The sequence below is a fragment of the Rhineura floridana genome, chromosome 8 (assembly GCF_030035675.1).
Source record: "Rhineura floridana isolate rRhiFlo1 chromosome 8, rRhiFlo1.hap2, whole genome shotgun sequence".
Classification (NCBI taxonomy): Eukaryota; Metazoa; Chordata; class Lepidosauria; order Squamata; family Rhineuridae; genus Rhineura; species Rhineura floridana.
This window is the reverse complement of record NC_084487.1, coordinates 31052482-31079984: the sequence shown is the minus strand read 5'-3', so window position 1 is coordinate 31079984 and position 27503 is coordinate 31052482. Positions and strand designations below refer to the sequence as shown.

The 27503-nt window shown below is 42.2% G+C and overlaps 1 protein-coding gene across 3 annotated transcripts in view; it reads left to right on the top strand.

The window, feature by feature from the left end:
- The window catches only part of DGKI (diacylglycerol kinase iota), a 260829-nt gene that overhangs the window by 217089 nt on the left and 16237 nt on the right, over window positions 1–27503 (top strand). For 2 of the 3 annotated variants that reach the window (XM_061638752.1, XM_061638750.1), the window contains 2 exons: window positions 2439–2464; window positions 26686–26723. In XM_061638752.1, the coding sequence (XP_061494736.1) occupies window positions 2439–2464; window positions 26686–26723 (64 nt within the window). The remainder of the gene's footprint in view (window positions 1–2438; window positions 2465–26685; window positions 26724–27503) is intronic. The other variant, XM_061638751.1, reaches the window with a different exon arrangement.

The window sequence follows — 27503 nt, the reverse complement described above, 5'->3', positions numbered from 1 at the left end:
GAATGAATCTGTCATCCTGGCATCTCTTTTATAGAGTTCTTCAGTGTATTGCTTCCATCTTCCTTTTATTTCATCTTGGTCAGTGTGTTCCCCTATTGATTATTCAACATCCCTACTCTTGGTTTAAATTTCCCTTTCATTTCTCTAATCTTTTGGAATAGGGCTCTTGTTCTACCTTTTTTGTTGTCCTCTTCTGTTTCTATACAATAACTATTATAATAGTTCTCTTTGTCCCTACGTAGTCGCTGTATTGTTGCATTTAGGGTTCTGACTGTGTCTCTATCTCCTTTTGCTTTTGCTTTCCTTCTCTCTTTAACCATTTTAAGAGTTTCTTCAGTCATCCATTGAGGTCTTTCTCTCTTTTTAACTAGAGGTATTGTCTTTTTGCATTTGTCCCTGATAATGTCTCTGACTTCACTCCATAATTCTTCTGGTTCTCTGTCAACTAAGTTTAAAGCCTCAAATCTGTTCATTTTTTGTTCTTTATATTCTTCTGGGATATTGTTTAAATTGCATTTTGGCATTATGATTGCTTTGTTGTTCTTCTTTAGCTTTACTCTGATTTTCGATATGACCAATTCATGATCTATACCGCAGTCTGCTCCTGGTCTTGTTTTTGCAGAAAGTATGGAACGTAATGTCCACGTGTACAGTTGTCTTTTTGGTTGCTCAAAAAATGTGTTTGCAAGAAACAAATTATTGGCTTCACAGAATTCAATAGTCTTTCTCCTGATTCATTTCTGTCTCCTAAGCCCCATTCTCCACAATTCCTAGTTCTTCTCTGTTCCCTACTTTTGCATTCAAGTCTCCCGTAATTATCATCACATCTTTTTTTGGTGTGTGATCAATTTCTTCTTGTACTTCTGTGCAGAGCTTGGAAAAGTTACTTTTTTAAACTGCAACTCCCATCAGCACAATCCAGTGGCCATGCTGGCTGGGGCTGATGGGAGTTGTAGTTCAAAAAATTAACTTTTCCAAGCTCTGCTTCTGCGTAATATTTTTCCAATTCTTCTTCTTCTGTGTTTGCCGTTGGAACATAGACTTGGATTATGTTTAATAGGTTTCCCATTTAATCTCATTGATATCACTTGCTCAGACCTTGCGTTGTAGCTCCTAATTGTTTTTGCTACATCACTTCTCACTATTAAAGCAACCCCATTTCTTCTTAATTTCTCATTTCCTGCATAAAATATTTTGTAGTTGCCTGACTGAAAATGTCCCATTCCTGTCCATTTTAATTCACTCATGCCAAGTATTGTAATGTTGATACATTCCATTTCTTGCTTGACAATTTCTAACTTTCCCTGGTTCATGCTTCTCACATTCCATATTGTGTGTGTCGTACAACTCTGGACTCTCCTTTCGCATCTGTGCGCATTGGCCTCTGGGCTTCCTTTTGGCTTTGACCCAGCTGCGTCATTAGTCACAGCACTACTTGTCCTTGTCCTTTGTTCTTCCCCAGTAGCTCGGTGAGTGCCTTCTGACCTGGGGGTCTCATCTTCCAGCACTATCTCATGTTGCATTTTCGTGGTAAGAGGTATTCATTGCCTTCCTCTGAGTTTGGATGCATCTTAGTCTGGTGTCTCAGCTTTGACCATTCCGCCTTGGGTGCTAGGAGTCTAGCCTCTTGGTCTAGACTCCTGATGGCATTGCTCTCAGCTTCTTCAACACTCTCAAACCCCCTCACCACGTTAAGGTGTGCATCCTAAAGCGGGGATACATAAATACTTTTATAAATAAATAGGTAGTCAGAGTTGTCCTATTTCCTCTTTTCTCTTTTCCTTTCCTCTTTTTCCTTTAGTGATGAGCAAACTTTCCTTTCCTCTTTTTCCTTTAGTGATGAGCAAACTTCCATCAGCTCCATTCAGAACTGGCTACCCATTATGAGCAGTGGTGGCTGGTGGTTCCATGTCAGTGGGGCAGTGGAATCCGTTCTGGTTCCAAACTTCCAAGGAGTTGTTGAAAGTGCACCTTGGACATCTTCTTGAAAGTTTGGATTAAAACTTGGAGTGGATTCCTCTGCCCCACTGACATGGAATTACCAGCCGCCACTCATTATGAGTATTTTTAGATAATTTCTTGCATATGTGCAGGCACTAGCTTTGTTTTCTGAGTAGGAGAAGAGGTCATAATAGTACATGACTATCTTATGAACTTCATAGGTGATGAGGAAAGATTTGAACCAAGTTTTCATTTATCCAAAACCACAGTGACCATTTATCCAAAACAACAGTGGTTGTTTCATAAAGCTCATTCTGATGCAAAGGCTAAGAGATGCAGTTGAGTTTGAAGTTCAGCCACTGTAGAAGTATTTAGCATCTGTTGAGCTGTCCTTTACTAAATGCTACTGCAGAAATCTGAATAAGAGCACTGAATTCTATTTGATGCTTTTTCATTTTACCAAAAAAAACTGATGGGTCTTTGTTGTTTACTTCCAGGTCTCCAGTTTCTTCAGAAGATCAAGGTGAGAATCCATTTTTATTGTTTTTGTTGTTGATGATGGTCCTATTACAAACCCAGCTCAAGAAACATGACTCTTGCTCAGGTAAATTAGATGGGATGTGATCTATGTTCTTCAGCACTACTGTGGGGAAAAACTGGATGATGGTAATATTTGGCAGTTGTCTGTTCAGGATGTTCAGAAGTTCTTTTCCCTAAGCCTTACAATATTACAGAGACAGACAAACTTCACATGTCAGATTTTTTACTAAATGCCCAAGATTTTACAAACCAGAGCTAGGGGCAAAAGCCATAGGGTTGTACCCAAAACTGTATGAGTAGCCTTCCATTTGTGCAATGGGACTTCCACCCTCATCTCCCCCCATTCCCTCCCCATCTATTCTAGAGCATCTTCCAACCCTCTGGAGCAGATTTTGAGGGTGCATGGGGGGCTGCAGGGGAGAGGAGGGGAGGGAAGGTTCCACTGCACAAGCAGAACTCAGGTGCACAAATGGAACGTCAGTGTTGCGTACAAGCCATATAGTTAGAATTAAAGAACAGCTCACCTCTGAGCACATTTTGAACCTAAGAATTTTTTTTCAGTACCAGAACTGAACTGAGCTCATTGTTCTAGTATGTTTAGGTATATAGACTCAGAAGGAAATGGAGGAATTCACATTTGTTTCACATTCATATCTCCAGACAGCATGGAGATCATTATAGTTGGAGTCATCAGAGTCTGGACAGCCACAGGTTCCCCACCCCTGCTTTAACAGAGAGGCCTGGAGCTGACCCAGGGAGCTTCTGCAGGCTCTATGGCCTCCTATTGCGAGAGGGGTCAGTGAATAAGATGGCAGTTGGAAACTGATACTGCACGGTTAGCACTGTGCTGTTTTCAGTGGGCCATGCCCAGGAGAGACTCTTGGTGGGCTGTGCCCCAGTTTTTAAGCAAGCCAAATTCTCCTTCAAGCCTTTGAAATGCCATTTCACAATGTCAAGAAAGCACATGCTATTCCCTCCTGTCTGACCATGGCTGAGCACTGTTTATTATTGCATTTGATCCTTGCCAAAACCTGACTCCATCCCCTCTTATTCCCACACTTCAGAGGAAACATTACATTTTAATAGGCTGTCTGGGATACCAGTATCAAGCTGCTTGTCAATGGGCAGTGATTTATTGGCCAGGCTTATAGGTTTTCCTTACATTATCTTATTACTCTGTCATTTTATCTATTAATTGAGTGTCAGGCTGCATATGAAGTACTTCCTTATGGATCGTCTTGACTTTCATCTCCACTATCTGCCCATGCCATCTCCCTTTCCTTTCTGCTTTCACTGTTTTCTTCCTTTGCACAAATTCCTCTCATGTTCCATTTCCCACCTGTGCCTCTGTGACGGGGGGGGGGGCAGCTCTACAGTTTGATCAATATCCCTAACCACTCCAGAACTATAAAAGCATTTATGAGCTTACTTTGAAATGGAGAATCAAAGCCACAAGCAAGCACTCTTCACCTATCATACCAAGGACATTAAAAGTTTCTGTTTAATGACAGTGAAATAGCTGATTGAGCAATGTATTGCCATGTGCAAGAATGGTTACAGGCAAGAGCAGAAATGGCTTTTATGAAACAGTGGGGTCAGAACATTTAGTACTGATGCTTTTGAGCACTGTAAGTCATCTGTCCAGGGCTGTGGAGTCGGTACACCAAACCTTCGACTCCGACTCCTCTATTTTTCTACTGTCTGACTTCGACTCCAACTCCACCCAAAATTGCTTCCAACTCAAAAGCCCTGGAAAGGCTATAAATGTCTTTTTAAATTGGAAGCTCTCATAGGAGCATTTTTATCGCTGCCTAAATATGCGCTGATCTTGGCATCACTGCATTTGTCTTCATCTGGATCCTGTGTCATACACTGACACACAAAATGTTTTCCATCTTGAGTTATGGTGAAATGCTCAACTACAGCTGACTTCATGGGAAGCTTCTTTGACATTTTGAATTTATATTTCAAAAAATTTGTCAGTCAAAATTTATTTTGAAGTTGGAGTCGGTACATTTCTACCGACTCCAACTCCACCCAAAATTGCTTCCGACTCTGACTCCACGACTCTGACTCCGACTCCACAGCCCTGCATCTGTCAGGAGAAGAACATCCTTGGAACTTTCCCCTGCATAGGCTTTGCCCTAATGCCGCCAATTGGACTCTTAATGGCCTCAGTGGGTGACTGAGGGGTGATCGCAGCAGCCTTCAGCTTTTCTCTAGCTGTTGAGAACGTAAAAGGAGCCTGCTGAATCAGGCCAATGGTCCATGGTCCAAGTCTGTGGATGGGGAAAAGCATTCTGCGGTCAACCTTAATCCTCTTCTCTACTCCAAAGTCAAGCCCTGGGCCCTGGCTCAGATTTTGGGACGATGCTCCCTGGCTATACTTGTCTGAAACAGACTGTTGTTTGCTGTCTTGTGGAGCTCTGTCTCTTGTCCCCAGGGTAATCAAGCAACACAAACCTGCGCTTCTGCCTGTGCTCAGTACATTCCCTTTTCCTTGGGGAGGGTCCATAGCTCAGTGGCAGAGCATCTGTTTTGCATGCAGAAGGTCCCAGGTTCAGTCCCTGGCATCTCCAGGTAGGGATGGGAGTGTCCCTGTCTGAAACCCTCTACAGCTGCTGCAAATCAGTGTAGGCAATACTAAGCTAGGTGGACCAATGGTCTGACTCAGTATAAGGCAGTTCCCAGCAAACAGAGGCACTCTTGTGGCTTATGGAGCAATAGTGTCTATGGGACTTATGGCCACAAGTGGTGCCGGGGGGAGGGGGCAAGCACCTCCCAAACAAGGAGCTCACCCCCCTACCTAGTATATTTTGCTCACCTAAAAATATACGTTGCCCCTTCTGTCACCTTTTCCCAATTTCTTTTTCCTGGTGTAGCTACTGCTCATGGCCTTCAAGATCTCTGTTGTGGGGGTGGCAGACAGGAACAGGGCATTGCTAGTTAGTAGACGCTTGTCCAAGAACATAAAGCCGCACCCTAGAGAGCAATTTTGCCACAGCCATAGCTGCTTCCAAGCCTTTGATTTGGAACATTAGAACATAAGAAGAGCCTGCTGGATCAAGCCAATGGCCCATCATCTAGTCCAGCATCCTGTTCTCACAATGGCCAACCAGTTGCCCATGGGAAACCGGCAAGCAGGACCCGAGTGCAAGAACACTCTCCCCTCCTTCGGCTTCCGGCAACTGGTATTCGGAAGCATACTGCCTCTGACTATAGGCAGAGCATAGCCATCATGGCTAGCAGCCATTGATAACCCTTTCCTCCATGAATTTGTCTAAACCTCTTTTAAACCCATCCAAGTTATTGGCCATCACTGCCTCTTGTGGGAGCGAATTCCATAGTTTAACTATGCGCTGCATGAAGAAGTACTTTCTTTTGTCTGTCCTGAATCTTCCAGCATTCAGCTTCATTGGATACGCATGTGTTCTAGTGCTATGAGAGTGTCTGTGGTGGGCTTAGAGGTGGCAGGAAGCAGAAATAGGACTATTGCTGGCTAGGTGGTGAATACTACCTTTAGCTTCCCCAACTGTATTTTATTGCACCTGCTCTTGTTCCTGCACCTGGAGAACTGCAGCCTGTTGAGGAGCCTGAAGGCTGGGCCAGACAGCCCCACCCTGGAGAGCAATTGTAAGACCATTTGTCGCAGCTGTAGCTGCTTACAGGGGGGAGCGTGTTGTGTGGGCTCTGGTTTGTGGATGGCAGTTGTGTTTGTGGTTGGAGCACAAACACAGCTCATGAATTGTGATTTATGGTGTGTTTAGGTTTCTATTATTTTATATTTTTATTTGTTGTATTGTACTTCTGAATTTTTTTTACTGTAATTTTATTATATTTCCTTCTGAGTTATTCTGTTCACTGCTTTGGGGGCCTTGGCCAAAAAGCAATATGCAAATAACCAGTGAATGAATGAATGAATGAATAAGATCACCCAGGATCAGACTGAAGGTCCATCTACTCCAGCATTTTGTTCCAGCGTAGCTAGAGAGATGTCTCTTGAAAGCTTTATCTGGTATAATTAGCACATGAGGCCACCCTGTTGCTAACGATAAGCAGGTCTGGGTCTGGTCAGTGTGTGGAAGAGAGACCTCCTGGGAACCAGACGTTTGACACTTTGGGTTGTACGATGGAAGAAAGGTGGAATCTAAATGCAATAAAATAAATGAAATCATTGAATCTACTCTTGGATGCTCTAAATAGGAACATAGCAAGCTGCTTAGTACTGAGGCAGACCATTGGTCCTTCTAGCTCAGTATTGTCTACACTGACTGGCAGCAGCTCTCCAGAGTTTCAGACAGGAGTCTCTCCCAGCCTTCTGTGGAGATGCCAGGCATTGAACCTGGGGCCTTTTGCATGCAAAACAGATGCTCTGTCACTGAGCTACAGCCCTTCCTCTTGAGTTGCAAGCTTTAATTTGTAGATTAACCAATCAAAACTTTAGTATATTGAGCACTGAATATGAATTTTAGTTAATGAAGCAAACTTTAATGGTCTCTTGGCTGCATTTGTACGTCACGTTGTACAATGCAGTTAGCAACAAACCTGAACCCTACATTTTAGTTAGTGGGGCTGAGACTTCAGAGCACTCTTTTTTCCTTTCTTTTTGGAACCTATGTTGGTGTATTATCTTTATAGGGAATTTAAGGTCATGGGGGGGGTTAGGGGGAGCTAGAGGCAATCCTCAAGCAGTTCCTGGGAGAAAAATCTCTGAGACAATGAACACCAGAGGGACCCCAGGGCGGTTTGATTTTAAAATCCTTCTAAAGGTTTATTTCAATCCTTTCTCTGAGAAACATCCACATTTTGAGGCTTGCCTTCCTCCCCTCCCCTATGTCTTTCAGGGGTGGTGGGGAAGAGGGGCTCTTTCCTCACCGCTTTCCACTTCAAATATGGAACAAGTCATCAAGTATTAAAGATGACCTTTACTTCTATTCATGAGCTGTAGCTTCTGTTGATTCAATTGCTACTTACCGTACCCTTCAGTTAGTATTTCTAACAGATACCTATATCGAGATTCTGTAAAATATACAAATGTATGTAATTCTAGGGGCTCCACCCCGTGTGTTCTGCATGCCAAGCCCTCACCCACCCCTTGCCCCCGTCACCAAGGCACTTCCCCTCTCCCCCTGCTCTCTGCCCTGTCTTGCTTGCTGTACTTCCTTCCTGCCTCTGCCCCCGGCACATGGGCTGGAGGACAGGGAGGCCTTGCAGTAGTGATGTTGAGACCTCTCATGAAGCAGCTCCATAGAGTATGCAGGGTGCCTGCCCGTCACCTTCCTTGCCCTTTTTCTCCCCCTCGGCCTTGAGTCCAGCGCAGATGGACCTCAGTGCACCACTTGCCTTCCTCCCCCTGGCCTTGAGCCATGTGCTTGCTTCTGTGGCATTGCAAACTGCAGTGTAAGCAGTGTGATGCTTACAAATGGAAGTTAGAAAGCACCTGATTCATAGCACAATTCTATGCAAGCTTATCTGGGGGAATACCAAGGCCATTCTCTCCAATGGCAATAGCTCTTCTTATGCCCATGGCCCAACTCATGTTGGAACTCCAAATGCTGCAAGGGACAACGTGGGGGTGTACCAGTAAGGATAGGCAAATCTGACCATTTTGGTTTCTCTCATTTTTCCGGTTTCGGTTTCAGTTTTTCACATGTTTGTATTTTTTTAAGTCCTCCTGAAAATTCATCAACATTTTGAATTGCTCCTGATATACATGTTTGCATGCAATTTGCCTAATATGCACATTCAATCAATCAAATCCTTTATTTGCATTAGCTACGAGCCATTGCAATTAAAATGTATACAATAAAAGCAATAGAAAGCAATTATACAGCTTAATCAGATTTCCTGCTAGGATTCTAACATTTCTATAAGATACCAATCAGTAAAATTGATAAATCCACAATCCAACGTAAGAGAGATGGATAAGTAGAACTAACTAATAAAAAAGGAGTTGCAACAGATTAAAACTCAAGGTACCATTATAGATCTTATTCTAATAGCACCTGCTACAAATTTTGCAGACATTTCTGCAAAGCAGTTTCCCCTTTTAGAATGCATTTTTCTATCTTCAACTAGATTTATACCTAATAGGAGTAGTAGAAAAACATGTCTGTTGTTATTGTTACTGTACACATGTTTAGCTGCCCTGAGCCTCTAGAATAGATTGGGACCTGAGCTTAAATAATCAGAAGGGAGGATATGAAATCTAAGACATCATCATGGCTTTGGGTGTATTATAGGGATTGCAGTGGAACTGATTTTTAAGATTATCAAAGTAAATGGCCCAATGGTCAACCATCATTAGCACTTTAGTTGAGTGTCCGCTGAATGGTGGAAGCTGTCTTTTCATATCAAATCAATGCCAGCAAACTGTTCTTACAGTACAAGTGTTACATCCTGTGATTTGTACAAGTCAAGCCATGTAGCCCTGACTAGGATTCACTTGTGCAGTCAGAACTGATAGGTGACTTGCATTCAGGTTGTAGTTTTCTCTTGTCAAACCCACTGACAAGAAAAGGAAAGGAAAAAAAAGACGATAAACCTGTTGCATTGACTGCAATTCCCACAGGGTCTTTGCTGATGAGGAAACAAGTGTCAAACTCTCAAGTTAAGCAGGAGCTGGTCTGTGGGATGTGTGGTACTCTGAGCTGGTGAGTGAAGTGTCACGCACCCCAAGGGAGCTCATGAGAGATGTTGAACAGGGAAAGCAATCAGTTGTGGCTTATTGTCTGAGTCTCCTTCGTAGAAAAATCTGTAATTTGGGGAAGAACGAAGCAGGGTCAGAAGGATCTCAACATGTGTTGAATGACAATCCATTTCCAGGTTATACCTGTTCCCAGTTTTTGTCTTATTCTGGGATGCCAGGAGATAGGTGGTTTTTTTAATTCTCTCTTTGTGTAGGATTAGGACAGGTGGGCAACTAGTAGGGATGGCCAGATATGTCAAATCTGATTTCTCTCAGTCTCTCATTTTTCTGATCTTAAGTTCAGTTCTCCACATTTCTACACCAGTTTGCAATTTTTTTTTAAAAAAAGGGCATCATGAAAGTTTGTCAGCATTTTTGTGTGAATTTCTCCTGCTTTATACATTTTTATATGCTATTTTGCTTAATACACATTTTTTGCAGGGCAATTTCCCTAGTATAATGAGATAATATACTGGCAAATTCATGTTGCTCGGTTATAGTTGATTGGGAGGTCTCATACAATAAACCTGCTTCCCAAAAGAACTGACCTTTTGTGATAAGGAAAGTGACAGGGCAATGCACACTGGAAAGTGTGGAATAACATTAGCTTGGATGCAACATTATTTAACTTCCCTGCAAACAAATCAGGATGAATTCTCAATAAATAGGTCATCTAGAAGCGCCCTAGATGTCAAGTTGCTTGAAGTCATGGAGATAATCTGTTGTATGTAGCTTCTACGGTTAGTAGTTCCATATAAAGGCAGCCTCATTGCATGTGCCCTGTAAAATTGAGGAGGCCAGGAAGCCCTTCAAACAAAGGACAAGAGAGGAATCTCAGTATCCAGTCAGATGCATTCTAAGTGGGCAAGCAGTTCTTGCAATTAGGAGTGAAGGCATTTGCATACTAAGCCTTGATTAGCCTTTCATTCTGCATTTGCTTTTAAATGTGCCATTACTCAGTTGTTCTTCTCCCCTTGCCAACATAACACTGTTATAATGAAGTGCATGGGATTGCCAGCCAAAATCTCATTCTCAGCTCACACATCTTCTTCTCCTTCCAACTACTACAACCACCCCTGTTTCTTTTGACTTGACAACTACTTTCTTCCTTTTCATCACTTCCAAAAGTGGAATAAATTTGTTCTTAAGTTAGTTTTCCTCCCCCCCCCCATCTCTTATAGAATACATTAGAGAAGCCAGCAGGTCTGGCACTCTGGTTGTTCACAACTTTTCTTAAACTAGGGCTAGGGAATATGTTGTTGGACTCCAACTTCGATCAGCCCCATCAAACACAGCCAATGTTCGGGGATGATGGGAGTTGTAGTCCAGCATCTAAAGGGCCCAGGTTCTCTACCCCTGATTTAGGCAATGAAACTATCACTCTGTCCCTTCACAGTGAGAGCCTTTTTCACACGTTCTGTAGACTCTGCAACCTTGTGCACACCTGAACAGGAAACAATAGCCAATCCTGGTTCTATGATGTATACACCTATATGATACATGTGTTTCATTCACACATTAAATTGTCAGGTGTACACTTAAGCAACATAATATTGAATAGTCCCTCATCCCTACACCTAACATAGTTGGAGGAAACTGGGTGGTCTTTGAGGTCCAGAGATCTTCCTCCACCGTTCCACATCATAATTCTTCCATGAGTTGGCCTTGCACCATATTCTTCTCTGGCAGTCTTCCAATTAATTTCAGAAATGCAGCATAAGAAATTGTCTTATACTGATGCAGACTGCTGATCTGTCAAGCCCAGTAATTGTCAACACTGGCTGGCAGCAACTCTCCATTCAGGCAGGGGTCTCTTGCAGCCCAGCTGGAGATGCCAGAGATTGACCCAGAGACCTTCTGCGTGGAAAGCAAATGCTTTGCCACTGAACTAAGGCCCCATCAAACTGTATGCAGTTTGCTTTTGCCACAATGTGTCTTGTTTTGAATTGTACTGGTTTTATGTAAGCCAGCTTGTGTTCTTCATGCAAAACGGCAGGGTTTAAATGAAAAAATAAATACATATTCCATCTGGGAGAAGAAGTGGTATAACTATCCCCAATGTGATGCTCAGTTTATACTCACATCTGCTTTTATGGAACTACGTTTCCAAGTTATGCCAACTGCAGTATTAGACGGACATTACCAAAAGGTGCCATGTGAAAATAGATTGTGTATCTGTGACCAAGCTCAGGTGGAGGGCATTATACATTATATATTAATGTGCCCCCTCTGTTTGCACCCAAGAGAGAGATTCCTGAAACCTCTGTTGTCTCAGGGAAGCAGGAATGCCCCAGTAGAAACAGTACAATTTCTCCTGAGCGATACTAACGGCCTCGTGACATACGAAGTGGCTCTTTTTGCACTTGCTGCGAAAAAGATCAGAAAGAAAGAACTAGATAAAATGGCAATAAACTGTCTGGGAGATGCAGATTTTAAAATTGTGCTCTCTGATGCTAACTTTGAAATTCTTTTATACTACAGGTTGCAACAACCTGCCCTTTGTATACTTTTACATATTTCTGTATGTTTTTACATTTCATATTTTTACATTTTAATGTATTTGTCATGACCTTCGGCTAGCACAATAAATATTTACAATATTAATTAAAAAAATTACTCACTTATCTGATAGTAAGCCCCATTGAACTCCATGAGGCTTACTTCTGTGTTTACATGTATAGGATTGAACTTTGCTGAGCCCTTTTTCATGTCGTTTCTCCATTCTAAACTTCTTCTGGCCTGCTACTGTTCATCTAATAAAAGATACAGTCTCCCTCTTTCTTTCTTTCATCTGTTGTCATTGAAGGAAAACTAGAGCAATAAAGGAAATGCTCCATTTATCAGGTCTGGAACTGTAGTGTAATGGCTTTAGACACTGCTATTTCTGAGAACAGAAATGTTATTTAAGGCATTGTCTCAAAACAATAGATTTATATCCAGAGGTTATAAATTGTAGTCCCACAAAGTGTCACTGTCTTTTATCAATTCAGGTATTGTTATGAATGTTATAAGTTGTATTCACAACCATTCTTAACATAATTAATTCTAATAAAGCATTCTTAATAGGACTTTAAACTTAACATATGGTCTTGCCCTTACTTCCACTCCTGCTGCCTTCAAAATGTGCCATTTGCAAACATTTCCCCTGAAAAATGATGATTCTTAAAATGGCAACTTTTAAGTAAAGCGTTATGTTCGAGTTTAAGACTGTATCAAGAATGTCAACTATTGAAAGTGTATGAGTTGAAACAAGAATGTGACATACTGGGGAATTAACACTTTTGACCTCAGATTAGGGATGGGGGAGAAATTTGATTAAGTTTGTATTTAAAGCCAAATTTATCAAATTCACACTTTCCAAACATGTGAGAACTGAATCACAGCCCATCCTTAGAAGTTCGCACTTCTCTGAATGTTGTGGATGCAGTTCTCCAACCAAGCAATGTTGGCTTGTGTGCGTTGTTGTGTGAAACAGCATACATTACGTTGGAGTTAAGTTGAGCAAGAAGACTTCTTCAGAGCATTTAAATCATGTAAGAGTCTTTATTGAAAGACATTAAGGCCAGAGGCTTAAGAGTAAATACATGTAGAGATTCTTCAATCACCCCCCTTCTGGGACATCTCTCTCCATAGATAAACACAAAAGACAGCCTCTCAGCTCAGAGGCATAATTCAGAAGAAAAAACACATAGACTCTGTTAGAACTTTCCCAGTCGCTATCAGATGGCTACCATAGCAACGACCCTGGCAGTCCGTTCCCAGACAGAGCATAGACATAACTCCCCCTTAACCACAGTTACGTCTTCAAACTTGCAGGCTTCATGGAAAACTACTAGAGACAGTAATGCCTACTGGTCACCAGCCCAACAGCAATGCTGCCAAAAATGAATATATTAGTGGAAATAAGATGCAGCAATGCATTATATTAGGACAAATTGCAGTAATGTGTACATTAGTCAAAACTGCATACAAAATGTATTTATTTGGAGAAATTTGCTCTAAAATGCTGAAGAATTTTCATGAGGATTTTTTTAAAAAAAATCATAGATTGCTGCAGAAATGTGAACTGAATTTAAGATTAGAAAAATGAGAAACAGAGAATCAAAATTGACAGATCATTCCATCCTTACATCAGATTTAATTGATAATGTTTTAAGCCGCTACACTACAATCCTGATAAACAAACTCTTTTGGTCAATGATATTTGGTTAGTTTGTTCTTAACTGTATGCCATCTGCCCTAAGCAAATGATTTAGCACATGCTCATATATGAAGTTGAAATATTTATAGGAACTATGAAAACCGTATTGTGTAGCCACCATGCATGTTTTTGTTGTAGGGTTAAGGAGTTGGCTCCCTTGCTAAAGGAGTCTGCTTTGCAGTGCCATGTGGAATGAAATTACATGCAGTTAGGGGTAGCTTTTATAGAGTGATCGAATAACAAGACGAGGAATGAGAAGGGAAACCTATGATGGAGTTACCAGTCTCCTACTCAGCATAATAAGTAACTGTGAAAGCACTTCTTCAGAGCTATGCGATACAATGCTTTTTTAAAAAACAAACAAAATATCTCTAGGGCATTGGCTTGTTTTGTAAACCACAGTGAACAGAACTTATTTTTTCTGTCTAACATCGGTTGCCAGTGTCCCAACATTTCTGAAAGAGAGTGTCTGTTTTTTAACAGTGCCAATTGTGCAAGGTTTACCTAACTGACAGGGTGTTTTTCTTTTTTTTGCTGGCAGCCTCAGTAAAGAGCACAAAGGTTTAAAAATGCATCGAAAGCAAGTTACCTCTTTTCATCCTCTCCCCTTCTACCAAACAGGAGGATGGAGATCTATTGATGTTCTAGCCAGCTCAGGAAAATGCATCATGTTGCCAGCTGGATATTTTGCCAGTTAGTTATATGGGTAGAAACCTCAGGTCTGCACTTCCGTCAATCACACAGGGTTTTCTGTCTCTGTGTGGGTTTTTATTATTATTATTATTATTATTATTATTATTATTATTATTATTATCATCATCATCATCATCATCATCATCATCATCATCATCATCATCATCATCATCATCATCAAGAGCAAATCCATTTACCCAATCAAAGAGCACTAAAGCACTTCTATTTCTTGCTGCGAATGCTCATCTTAGGGAAAGGCAAGAAAATAATGACTTGGTTTCAGTGTTTGTTGAACTGAATAATGCTTTGCGACATCTTCAAGGCCTGGAGATACTTTATGGCATGATAAAACATGTGCATAATTCATGTTCTGTATTATGTGGCAGCAATGCTTGTCGTCCTTGGAATAAATACATTTTTAAAAGCCTTCTTTCGCCCATAATTGCACATTGATAGAGCCAGCCAAATTTTTTTTCTGCAGCTGAGAGCCAAGTCGAAACTGCTTATCTTATTTTATGTTCATTTTTGTGAGTTTCAAAAAGTGCCTTTGATGTTAAGCAGTTTCTACCATGAGTTGCAAACATGTTCACACAGTCAGGTGCTTTATAGGGAAAGGCCATCGCTCAGTAGTAGAGCATCTACTTTGCATGCAGAAGGCCCCAGGTGCAATCTCTGGCATCTCCAGGTAGGACTGGGAATTTCCCCTGTCTGAAACCTGTCAAAGAAAGTATACTTCTGAATGCCAGTTGCTGGAAACATCAGGAGGGGAGAGTGTTCTTGAACTCAGGGCCTGCTGGTAGGCTTCCTACAGGTACCTGGTTGGCCACTGTGAGAATGGGACGCTGGACTAGATGGGCTACTAGCCTGATCCAGCAGGGCTCTTCTTATGTTCTTAAACCCTGAAGAGCTGCCGCAAGTCGGTGCAGACAGTACTGAGCTCAATGGACCAATGATCTGGCTCAGTATACTGCAGCTTCCTATGTTCCTAAGCTGTTCTCAGAAACACTTTATCTTATATTCCCCCCCCTTGCCTTGATTGATTATTTTTTGCCCACTGTCCTGCTAATCCACACAACTTTGTCAATTTTACCCTATGTTTATGTTCCCTAAATCCACTTTTAACCCAAATGCCCCTTGTATTCCTGGTTCTTCAGTTTTCCTCATTTAGTTGTTACTAAAGATTGAAGCATTTTTTTGCTATTAGAGATCTCTACAGACAAGTTTAATTTTCTGTAAGTATTTACAAACCATTTTTATAGTTATTTATGTAGGAAATAATTGTATTTTAATTCTGCAAATGTTGTTAAATTGTTTTGTTGATGTGTTTGCTGCCCTGGGCCTTTCGGGAGAAAGGGTGGGATACAAATTTCAATGTATAAATTGACGCAATCCCTCTTTTGGGGGCAGTATGAAGGTTGCCACCCAATCGTTAGCAGCCCTGAAGGTCCCAAGTGAAAATGAAGGTCCAGGATAGAAAGGCTTTTCTAAATATATATTTAGAAATAAATATAACAACAACAAAAAAGCATGCTAAAAAGAGTTAGAGGGGAAAAATCTAAAAACAGTATTACAAATAAAAACTTTCTTCCATCCAGTCATCAGTGGGTTGCCAGGATCAATCTCCTTCAGCCATCAAATGCCTAGGTAAACAGGAAAGTGTTTACATTCCTCCTGAAAGTGAACAATGAGGGAGACAGACTGGGGAGGGCATTCCACAAATGGGGAGCCACCACTGAAAAGGTCCTGTCATGGGTCAACACCAACCGGGTATCACAAAAAAGGAGGACACAGATTTTCACTTTATATGTACAGATGCAATATATCTCTACGGTAAATGCCACACATCTCACTGCAGGGGAGGGGAACTGTAACCAGGTTGCTTGTGTGCCTGCTCAGTCTGCTGTCCTGGTGCTCAGTGTTGATGGGCAGCTTCAAGGCCCTAGCTGCTCCCCCTTCTTAGGGATCTTTATCTTGGACTAAACAGCCCTTCAAACAGAGGACTCTTTCAAACAGTGGACTGTCCGCTGACAGCCCTTCAAATAGAGGACTTCCCCCTGTAAAATAGGCCGCATAGCAATCCTAGCTAACAATAACACCCTAAAACAAGCAGAGGGGGGTTGGGGGCACATTTGTGAACTGGAGAAACTGTTGTAATACACATAGTACACACACAGACACAATACCCCACAACTAAGAACTGGGGATATGTGGGGTGGGAGGGAGGGTTCAGAATCCTCTTCCTGCCCTGCCCAAACTGCTCTTTCAATCAATTCCACCTTTTCCTATAGGAATGAGGCCTGACTGCATTCTACCACATAGGGTCATGTCACCATAGTGTCTAGTTTTCCCCTTAATATTGAGAGAAAGCAAGCAAAACATTCTAAAGGGGTAAGCAGTATTGTTTGTGGCCAGCAGAGGGAGTAAAGTCAACACTTCCAGAATGCTTTTTAGTGAATGAATAACCCTGTAATTGTTTATATGCCAAGTTTTCATTTGAGTTTTTACATCCTGTATTGACAGCTCCATCCCTCCTTCAGAAGTGCATCCGTAAAACCAATTAGACATAAATCAGGTTAACAGTGCATACTGAGTTTTACCATTTATTTTTGAATCTGAACTTCTGGTGTTGGAAACAGGTTGTATGTAAAGCGTTGCTTTGACATCCCTCATAGCAATCTTTTCATCAATGATATTTTATAGTGTTTAAACAATTTAATAAAGAATATTTAATAAATCCTTTCAGAAAATAAGACAACATCTGCACAGAGCTGTCAACATTTCAGACTTCATTGAGAAGGGTGGAACAATGCTCTTCTATATTCAACGTTTACAGAAATGCTTACCCCACCCTACCCCACCTTGGATCTGTAAAAAGGCGCTCGCTTTATTGTCCTCCCTCTCACAATGCTTTTCATGTTACTAGTTGGTTTGTATCCAGAAGAGGAAGAGAGTGTACAAAAAGTTTCAAGAACTTCCAAAAACACTGGTCATTTTCTGGAAAAGAGGGTCCCAAATGGCTCTCCAGCACTGTTGACCACCCCCTTTCCCTTCTCCAAACTACTTCTTTGTTCTTGAGACTGGGAGGCCCGGCAGGAGAGGGGGGGTGCAGCAAGGGCTGTAGCTCGGTTGGTTCAGAGCACATGCTTTGCATGCAGAAAGCCCAAGATTCAGTCCTTGATGTTTCCAGGTAAGGCTGGAAAAGACTCCTGTCTGAAACACAAGAGCATCCCTTTCAATCAGTGCAAACAGTACTGGGTTGCATACACCAATAGCCTGACTTGGTATAAGGCAGTTTCCTAACTGTTCCTTTTGGTCTCTTCATGTGATTACAGGATTCAAGGTTTTCTCAAGTGCGTCCGAGGAAAGATGGGGGGGGATCAGGTTGAAAATGATGTCAGCCAAGGGAGTTCAGCCACTACTAATTCTGTTTATTTATTATTCAAGTGTGCTTTCTGCCTTAAGCCTTTTGGGTGGCTAGGCTGCAAATATAATACAGACGTGATTTAAAAAAAAAGGTGTGTACAAAACAAGTAAGAAATCATTTTTAAAAGGATTTGCAGAAGTAGACTTGGACAAGTTGTTTGGCTTAAGCGGGTGGAAGTAAAGCATCTGATGCACAGGGAAATATTTTCCCCTGTACTTTGGGCCTATTCACATTCTTTTTGTTCATTTCTCTGGCTCTTAAACACACACAGACACTCAGCAACACACGTCTCAGTTAGGAATGGGGGAGAAATTTGATTCAGTTCACATTTAAAGCCAAATCTATCAAATTCACGCTTTCCAAAACAATATGAATACCAAAACACAGCCATCCTTCAAAGTTTGCACTTGTCTGAATTTTGCAATGCCATCCCCCTGCTTACGAAAGTTTACAAAAATACATATATTTGAGGAAAATGTGCACAAAATGAACATATTAATAACAATAACATACAAAATGCATTAGGATAAATTGCTTGCAAAAATGTGTTTATTAGGAGAAATTCGCACTAAAATGCTGATTTTTCATGAGGATTTTTTTAAAAAAATGCACATATTGTTGCAGAAATGTGGAGAACTAAATTTAAGATTGGAAAAAATGAGAAGCTGAAAGAACTGAAACTGACAGATCTTTCCATGCCTAGTCTCAATTAATAGAGCTGCTGGGTAATTTTCAGAACTTGTAAATATGTTGGCACATAATCTATTTAAAGAGTTACAATAATTTTATCTGTTTTTTAAGAATTCTTTTGGTTCCGATGTTACATTTTCCTGTGCTATGCGCAGGAAATGAAATTAGGAAATGTCCTGAATCCCTTACACAAAAGCCTAATGTAAGAAAAATGTGAATCTTGTATACCAAACACGGGCTCTCTAAGTGAGCAACTTTGGTTAGTTTCTTTGCTTGCATCTTTCCCTTGGTCTATTAGTTCCTCCTGCAGTGATTTTTTTTTACACATTTGCAATGTTCTTCCTGGAGTAATAATGAGCTCCTTGTGGAATTCTCTCCATGGAGGTGGCAGCCCAGCATTAAACAGAGAAACTTCTCTGCCAGATTGCTTTTACTTCTTCATTATTTTCAGACACCAGTTTATGCAAGTGTTTCTATTCAGGAATAAGGCAGAGCTAGGGTCAGTCCAAATATCCTTCTTCCCCTTTTGAGGTGTCATTTCTCCACTGGGATGGGCTTATTTTGGACCAATTTGGGCACCTAAATCTACTAATATTAGTGGGCTGGGGGCTAGGGATGGGTGAGAAATTCAATTCAGTTCTCATTTAAAGATGAATCTATCTAATCCCCACTTCCTGAAACAGTAAGTGAATCAGCACAGTCATACTTTAAAATCCACGTTTCTGAATTTTGTCATACAATTCTCTAACCATGTAAGGCGTACAAAGATGCTTATTCTATGTAAAGTGTGCATAAAATGCATATACTAACGATAATAACCTACAAAAATGCATTATTTTAGAGAAAATTGCTTGCAAAACTGTGTACATCAGGCAAAATCATGTACAGAAATGTGTACATTAGGAGAAATTTGTACTAAAACGCTGATGGATTTTCATGAGGAACTGATGTGGAGAACTGAATTTAAGTTTGAGTAAATGAGAAACTGAGAAAACCTGAAACTGACAGATTTGCCCATCCCTTGTGGGGCTCAATGTTATGAAATAATACAGGTGAGAGTTTACAACGTCTCTCTTTCTTTCATCAAAAATCTTTGTCACACTTTCCAGCATATGTGCATTGGCACTCAGAATCTTATGGGCATTCTTCCCAATAGGAATGGTGCTATGTCAAGTCCAGTCACTGGGGACAAACATCTTTTCCCTTCATGCCATGATGCTATACCACAAAACAGAGGCATTCTGGTTGGGCTATTGTATTGGACGGAAGAGGGGCTTAAACCAATCATTTCAGAATTGGTGCCTGAGTTTACTTTTTTCCTCTTCCCTCCCTGCCCCTTTCCTCTTGGGTGTCATGTTTTTTAGATTGTAAGCCTGCAGACAGGGACTATCTTGTATTAACTGATTGCATGTAAGTCACTCTGAACGCCTTTTTGGGGTACACATACAATCAATCAATAAATAAGAAAGAGCGCTGTCACTGTGCTGCGGCTTTTGCCAACCTGGTGTCCTCCATCTGTTTTGGACTACAACTGGGGCTGATGGGATTTGTATTCCAAAACAACTGGAGAGCACCTGGTTGGCAAAGGCTGGTTGATTGGGTGCAGCTCCTACACTGCTTGAAGCACTGGTAAAGCTTTTATGGTAAAAGATGGCGAAACTAGCATTCTCTCATAATAGTAAGCCCAACTCCTCCCTGCTTAAAAAAAGTAGGTGATTTTTGACCTCTTAAAAATGTGGGTGACTTTTGCCATCTGCCCAAAACTAATGCTGGCTTCCGATTGTCCTTTTTGATCTAGTTACTGAAAATCTACCCAGTAAAAACTTTGGCCCAGCTTAATCAGAGCTACCCATTATACTCAGTTATGTAACCAACCTTGAATGGCAGCTTCAGTTAGGGCAAAGTCACTTTGGGAGGGGTGATTAGAAGCAGAGAAGGGATGGGGAGATGAAGAGGGGCTTAACACTGGTCAGCGACTGCTTTTCTGCTTCAACCCCCCCCCAACTCCCAGGAATCCACAGAGGGGGAAACAACCTACAGTGTGTGGGGGGGGAGGGGGGAGGGAGTGTTTCTGGAAAACTGGCAGATTGGAGCTGGGGGAGAAGAACTTAAGCACCCTTCCCCTCTATCATTTCTCCACTCCAGTTGTCCCTCCTGAAGATGCTTTGCTTTACCAGAAGGGCCCATTGAGCTTTTGTTACATGCCCGTCTGGGTGATGTGTAGTTCCACGCTTAAGTCATGAAGCCACTGTTGTCTTCCTCTCCTCTCTCTCCCCACGTCTGTTCACATTTTAGACTGGGTTTTCTTCATATTATTTGATGCTATTCCTGAACAGGCACTGATGTATATTTACTTCATCCTATGATGCAGGGGCAGGAGTTTGGCAAAGTTATTGAAGGGTGCCGGTTTATTTGACCCCTCTTTTGCTTTTTTCTCAAGTGTACCTTTTATTTGTGGAATTCCACTCTCTTGGGTGACCCACTTTGTTGTGACCTTGCACGGAATCAAGCACATCAATGCGCTATATGGTTGCTTGTTCCTGGCTCAGTCAGGAACAGCAATTTCAAGACAACACTCAAGAGAAGAAAGTCAATCGGAATTGGTATTGAGCTGCAGTGCAAACACCTGCGCTCTGTCATGCTGTCAAGGCCATTAGATCACTTAATGTTGTACTGGTGTATGTACATTCAAAACATTCACATCGACATATAAAGCTCTAAATGACTCTGAAGGAGTTCCTTTGCCTGAATAGACCTTCCTGGGCATTAGGATCCACAGGGGAAGCCCTACAGCTCTGCTGCCCAGTGAAGTGCATGGGGTGGTGGTGCCTGAGAGGTCCTTTGCTGCAGTCATCCCTGAGCTGAGATGCCCTCCCCGCTGAGGTGCACCTGACCCCATCATTGTATATGTTTCATTGGCAGATCAAGGTGCACATTTGGGGGGTGTAAAGGTTAAGTGCAGAGTATCACTCCTACTGCAGTGTTGCTGCTGGTTTTGCTTCTCATTGATGGCTTGGTGTTAGGCCCTAAATCACTGTACTTCAACCTTGGGTGCCCAGATGTTGTTGGACTAGAACTCCCATCATCCTTGTCCATTAGCTAAGCTGGCTGGGGTTGGGGGGAACTGTAGTCTAACAACATCTGGGGACCAAAGGTTGAGGAACAGTGCACCAAACAGCTTATTTCCTGTTTTAAGCTGTATGTAACTCACCTTTAAGCTGCATGGTGAAGGGCAGGCTATAAATCAGAGAAAAGGAACCTCAGGCCCTCCAGCCCCCTGTACCTGGCCCTTAAGACTCTTCCCAGGCCATACCCCCTATCCACAAGCAACACTCTATCCACAGGCTGAACTCTGCATCTTCCTCAAGTGCTTTCCCCTGGCTGGAATATATCCTTGGACTGTGATGATGCTTGCCTGGATGGAGAGAGAGATGTGAAATGTGGTTGTATGTAGAAGCTCATGACTTTTACTTGACAAATGTAAGAGTCATTATTTTATTATTCATTTATTATTTTATATCTGTCCTGCCCTTCCTCCCAGTAGGAGCCCAGGGCAGCAAACAAAAGCACTAAAAACACTTTAAAACATCATAAAAACAGATTTTAAAATACATTCAAACAAAACATCTTTAAAAAACTTTAAAAATATATTTAAAAAAAGTTTAAAAAACATGTTTTTTAAAAAAGGTTTAGAACCATACTAAAAAACAATTCCGGCACAGCCGCAGACTGGGATAGGTTCTCAACTTAAAAGGCTTGTTGAAAGAGGAAGGTCTTCAGTAGGCGCCGAAAAAATAACAGTCTAATATTTAAAAGGAGGGAATTCCACAGAGTAGGTGCTGCTACACTAAAGGTCCGTTTCCTACATTGTGCAGAATGGACTTCCTGATAAGATGGTATCTGCAGGAGGCCCTCGCCTGCAGAGTGCAGTGATCAACTGGGTGTATAAGGGATAAGACGGTCTTTCAGGTATCCTGGTCCCAAGCTGTGTAGGCTTTGTACACTAAAACCAGAACTTTGAACTTAGCCCGATAGCTAATAGGTAGCTAGTGCAATTTTTTCAGCAGTGGGGTGACATGTTGGCTATACCCTGCCCCAGTGAGCAGTCTTGTCACCACATTTTGCACCAGCTGCTGCTTCCGGACCAACCTCAAAGGCAGCCCCACATAGAGTGCATTACAGTAATCTAACCTGGAGGTTACCAGTGCATGGACAACAGTGGTCAGGCTATCCTGGTCCAGAAAAGGCCGCAGCTGTCTTACCAGCCAAAGCTGGTAAAAGGCACTCCTAGCTACTGAGGTCACTTTGGTCTCTAGCAACAAAGATGGATCCAGGAGCAACCCCAGACTGTGGACCTGCTCTTTCAGAGGGAGTGCAACCCCATCCAAAGCAGGCAATTGACTAATTATCCGAACTCAGGGACCAGCAACCCACAGAATCTCCGTCTTCCTAGGATTCAGACTCAGTTTATTGGTTCTCATCCAGCCCACCACCGACTCCAGGCAGCGGTCCTGGGCTTGCACGGCCTCTCCCAATTCAGATGTTACGGAGAAATAGAGCTGGGTATCATCAGCATACTGCTGACACTTCACCCAAATCTCCAGATGACTGCTCCCAAGGGCTTCATATAGATGTTAAACAGCAAGGGGGACAAGATGGTACCCTGTGGCACCACACAGCACACTGCCAGGGGGCCGAAAGACAATCACCCAATACTATGCTCTGAAAACGACATTGGAGATAGGATTGGAACCATTGTAAAACAGTGTCTCCAATACCCATCTCACCAAGTCAGCGCAGAAGGTATCAAAAGCCGCTGAGAGATCAAGTAAGAGTAACAGGGTTGCACTCCCCCTATCCTTCTCCCGATAAAGGTCATCCATCAGGGCGACCAAGGCCAATTCAGTCCCATAACCAGGCCTGAACTCAGACTGGAATGGGTCAGGATAATCTGTTTCATCCAAGAATACTTGCAATTGCTGTGCCATAACCCTCTCAATCACCTTCTCTTAGAAGGGGGTATTTGCAACCGGTTGGTAGTTGTCACAAACCAATGGGTCCAGGGTTGGCTTTTTAAGGAACAGTCGGATCAGCGCCTCTTTCAGGGCAGCTGGAACCACTCCCTCCCGCAATGATGCATTGACCACATCCTGGATCCACTCGGTCAAACCCCCTTGGCAAGCTTTAATAAGCCAAGAAGGGCAAGGGTCAAGAGGACACGTTGGTGGCCGCATCATCACAAGCACCTTGTCTACATTATCAGGCCGCACCAACTGAAACCATTCCCAAGAAGTTGCAGCAGACATTGCACTGGACCCCTCACCGGGGACAACAGTAGATGTGGATGGGGCATCAAGACTGCTATGGAGGCAAGCAACTTTATCCTCAAAATGCCTTGCAAACAATTCACAGTGGCCTCTGAAGGGTCTAAAACTCCATTTCCTGGAGTTAATGTCAACAGACCCCTGACAATACGGAAAAGCTCCACTGGACGACTACTTAAGGATGCAATGGTGGCAGAGAAGTGGGCCTTCTTCGCTGCCCTCACCGCCACATAGTAGGCACGGTAATGATGTTTTACTCATGGCCGATCAACCTCACAGCACTTATTTCACCACTTGCGCTCTAGCCATTGTCCAACCTGTTTCATTGTCCTTAGCTTACTGGTGTATGAGGTTGCAAACTGGGCTCCACAATCTCGGAGAGGGTGCTCCGGGTCAACCATGTTAATTGTCCAACGTGCCTTGCTGTTCCACAGCATGACAAGGGCTTCAACAGGGTCACCTGCTCTATGTACTGGGAACTCCAGTGGATTCCATTAGTCTCCAGGAGTGGACCATCTTAATCTGTCCACTACCCCTGCAGGGGAGGATTGGAACCATAAGCCTAAACTTCACCAGGAAGTGGTCTAACCATGACAATGGAGTGATATCCACCCTCCTATCTCCAGACCACCCCTTCCTCCATCTGGAGCAAAAATCAAGTCGACAGTGTGCCCTGCTGTATGTTTGTGGCCGGTGACAACTTGAGACAGCCCCATGGTCATCATGGGGGCCATGAAGTCCTGAGCCGGAACACTAGAGACAGCCTCAGCATGGACAATGAAATTGCCCAGGACTATCGTTCCAGGCTCCTCCAATACCATAGCTGAGATGGCCTCTGCCAGCTCAGTCAGAGAAGTTGCTGGGCAGCAGGGTGGATGGCACACCAGTAGCAACCCTAGTTTATTGTCTCCTTGGCCTGACACCAAGTGCAATTCCTCACAGCCAGATCCAAGACAGAGTGGTTTCCTCAAGATGGAGATGGAAGTTCTGTAGACCACAGCAACCCCTCCCCCCCATCCCTGCAGCCTGTGCTGGTGTAGCAGTGAGTATCCAGGTGGGCAAAGCTGGGTCAGATCAACTCCTCTCAGCTCACCCACCCAGGTCTCGATAATGCACACCAAATTGGCACCCTCATCCATGATCAAATCATGGATGGTTGTGGTCTTATTGTGTACTGATCTGGCATTAAACAACAACACACAAAGTCTTGCCTGTTGCTTCACCCACTTTTGGGTCTGGCCCTGCCAAGCATTGTGATGCACCCCCTGGAAGGTTGCCCCTGAAGGAATGTGGCCCTCAGGCTGAAAAAGGTTCCCCATTTCTGCTATAAATGCATATGAATAAATAAAAGCCAGCTACTGGTAGGCTATGCCTATGATTTCTTAAATTAGCCTCCAGTAAGAGTCACTTGCTGGTTAAGCATAGTGCTAAGCACCTCTTCATACATTATGTTGGTTAAGGGTCCACCTAAATATGTAAAGTGTGTATAGAGCCAGCGGGTGTTTGAAAATGCATGAGTCATACAGGTACATTCATCAGGTACCGTACATTGGGTAAATATGGGTTTGTTGACACATTAACATATGAAACAGTCCAAATGCTAATTGTGAAGAATGTGGGTGACTTGCTAAGCTATAATGTGTTGCAGAGTTGTGGGATGCCCACATATGGACATTGCCATTTGGGGTCCTTCTGAACATGGGAAGTGAAACTTGTTTGTGTGTTCTAAATAAACCAGGATAGCCATCCCTAACATTTAATATTGAGGCATCAATTACACAAAACAACTTGCCCTGATAAGCCAGGACTTGGGTAGTGGTGTCACCAACACAACTGGCGATCACAAAAAGTAGTGATCACAATAGTTTGCCATTGCCTTTCTTAGTTTTCAGATAATTAGTGTCTCATTTTTCCATGGAAATGGGCTTTGCATGTTGCTGTTGCTTTACTTACTTCTAGTGACAGAGGCAAGCCAATGCTGTAAAATATTTTGAAAATCCCAGATAGCACAAAACTGAGTTATCCTAATATCCTTATCACATTTTTGCAGCATTTGCTCCATCACACTCATTAATTACTTCTGTAAAAGAGTGATGCGAGTGTTATTTAGGTCCTGCAGTGTAACTTTGAAAGATGGGACTTGGTTCTGATGGGTCACAACACCCTGTTTGTTCGACCATAAGTAATACCATCAAATTTTATTTTATTTTAGTCTTTCAGCACATTTATATGCACGACCAGTTGGAAGCGAGTCCCTCTGTGTTCAATGGGACTTACTCTTTGGTAATAGTCTACAGCAAGGATTGAGAACCAGTGGCCCTCCAGAGGTTGCTGGACTTCAACTCTCACTTTCCCTGACTTTTGGCTATGCTGGTTGGGTCTGATGGGGTTTGGAATCCAGCAACCCTGGTTCCCAATCCCTAGGGTATAGGATTTCAGCCTTAGTGCCAGATTTGTATCTCCATATTTGGCAGCTTGTTTGGTATCATCTGTTCTTTACTGTGTAAGCACCCTGCATGGCCCAATTGGCACTAAATATGGGAAGCTTGTATTATATTATATATTCTGATTTGATCTTTTTTCACCCCCCCCCCTCTTCCTGGCCAGACCATACAATTCATAATCTATTTATTGGGTTGACAGCATCCTTGACATGCCACATGATTGTAAAATTTACCATGGCTACAGAAGAATTCTATGATACTTACAAACTTAGGAACATTCATTGGTCCAAGAAAAGGCATTGCCTCCATCAGTTGCCCTTTGTTATTTATTTATTTATTCATTTATTCCTGCATTCTCTGTGGGACTAACATAAGAATGACTGAGACCATTTTTACAAGTGAGACAATAAAAGCATCGCTGAGCTTTTCGTATGCAGCTTGTACAAGACGTGTGATGTTGCTGCAGAATAGGACATGGAATGAGACTGGAATGTACATATTAGCCATTGTAGCTTTTTTTACATTTGCAAATATGTGTTAATTTACGTTTCAGGTGTGGAAAAAATGCTCTGTGTAGCAATGGATAGTTACCACCTTGAAAGGTCATATGTTTAGAATATCACCCTTTGGGGCAAGCACCTTATTTTGTATTTATACATAACACAGTTAGGGAACATGACTGCATCTGTGTCAATAATGACTATTAATGTTAATGTCCCCTTTTTTTTTGTTCTTTGCAGCACTTTTACAGTCAGTAATAGCTGGTGATTTTCTAAAAGTAAGTAAAAGGAGGTCTGATGCCTCTTCATTGATATCTGTTTGATATCCTAGTTGATATCCCTTTCACGGCTGTTATTACCATTCATTCATTTATTTTTATCCCACCCTTCAATTTATTCCAGGATGATTTACAAAAAAGAATAAAACAACTAAAAATGTAAATACAGAAAAATATAATAACACTAAATCCACATAATCACAAAAGCAGGATAATAATGCCCACAGGATTAAAATTTCTTGCTCATTTGCTTAAAATTGTACCTTAAAATCCTGGGAAATTAAGATAGGACATAAAGATGAGCACCAGGTAAACTTCCCTGGAGAGAGCATTCTACAACTAGAGCACCACCAGAAAGCCACCAGCCTCACCTTAGATCAGTCTTTGCCAACCTGGCTGGGGCTAATGGGAGTTGTAGGCCAAACCATCTGGAGGGCACCAGGTTGGCAAAAAACTGCCTTACATGATGGGGGGGATTAGCAGGAGGCCTTTTAGTCAAGATCTTCATGTATTGGTAGATACATACAGAGGTAAGTGGTCCTTCAAATAGTCTGACCCAAACCATGAAAGGTTTTAAAGGTCAAAGCCAGGACTTTGAACTGGGCCCCAAAACTGGCTGGGGTTGAGTGCAGTTAACTTATATTCATCATCATCAGTTTGTTTCTACACTGCTTTTTGACCAAGGACCTCAAAGCAGTGAACAAATTAATACCAAAGTACTCACAAAAAAACTACCATAAATACAAATATAAAAGTACAATACAATAAATAAATCAAAAG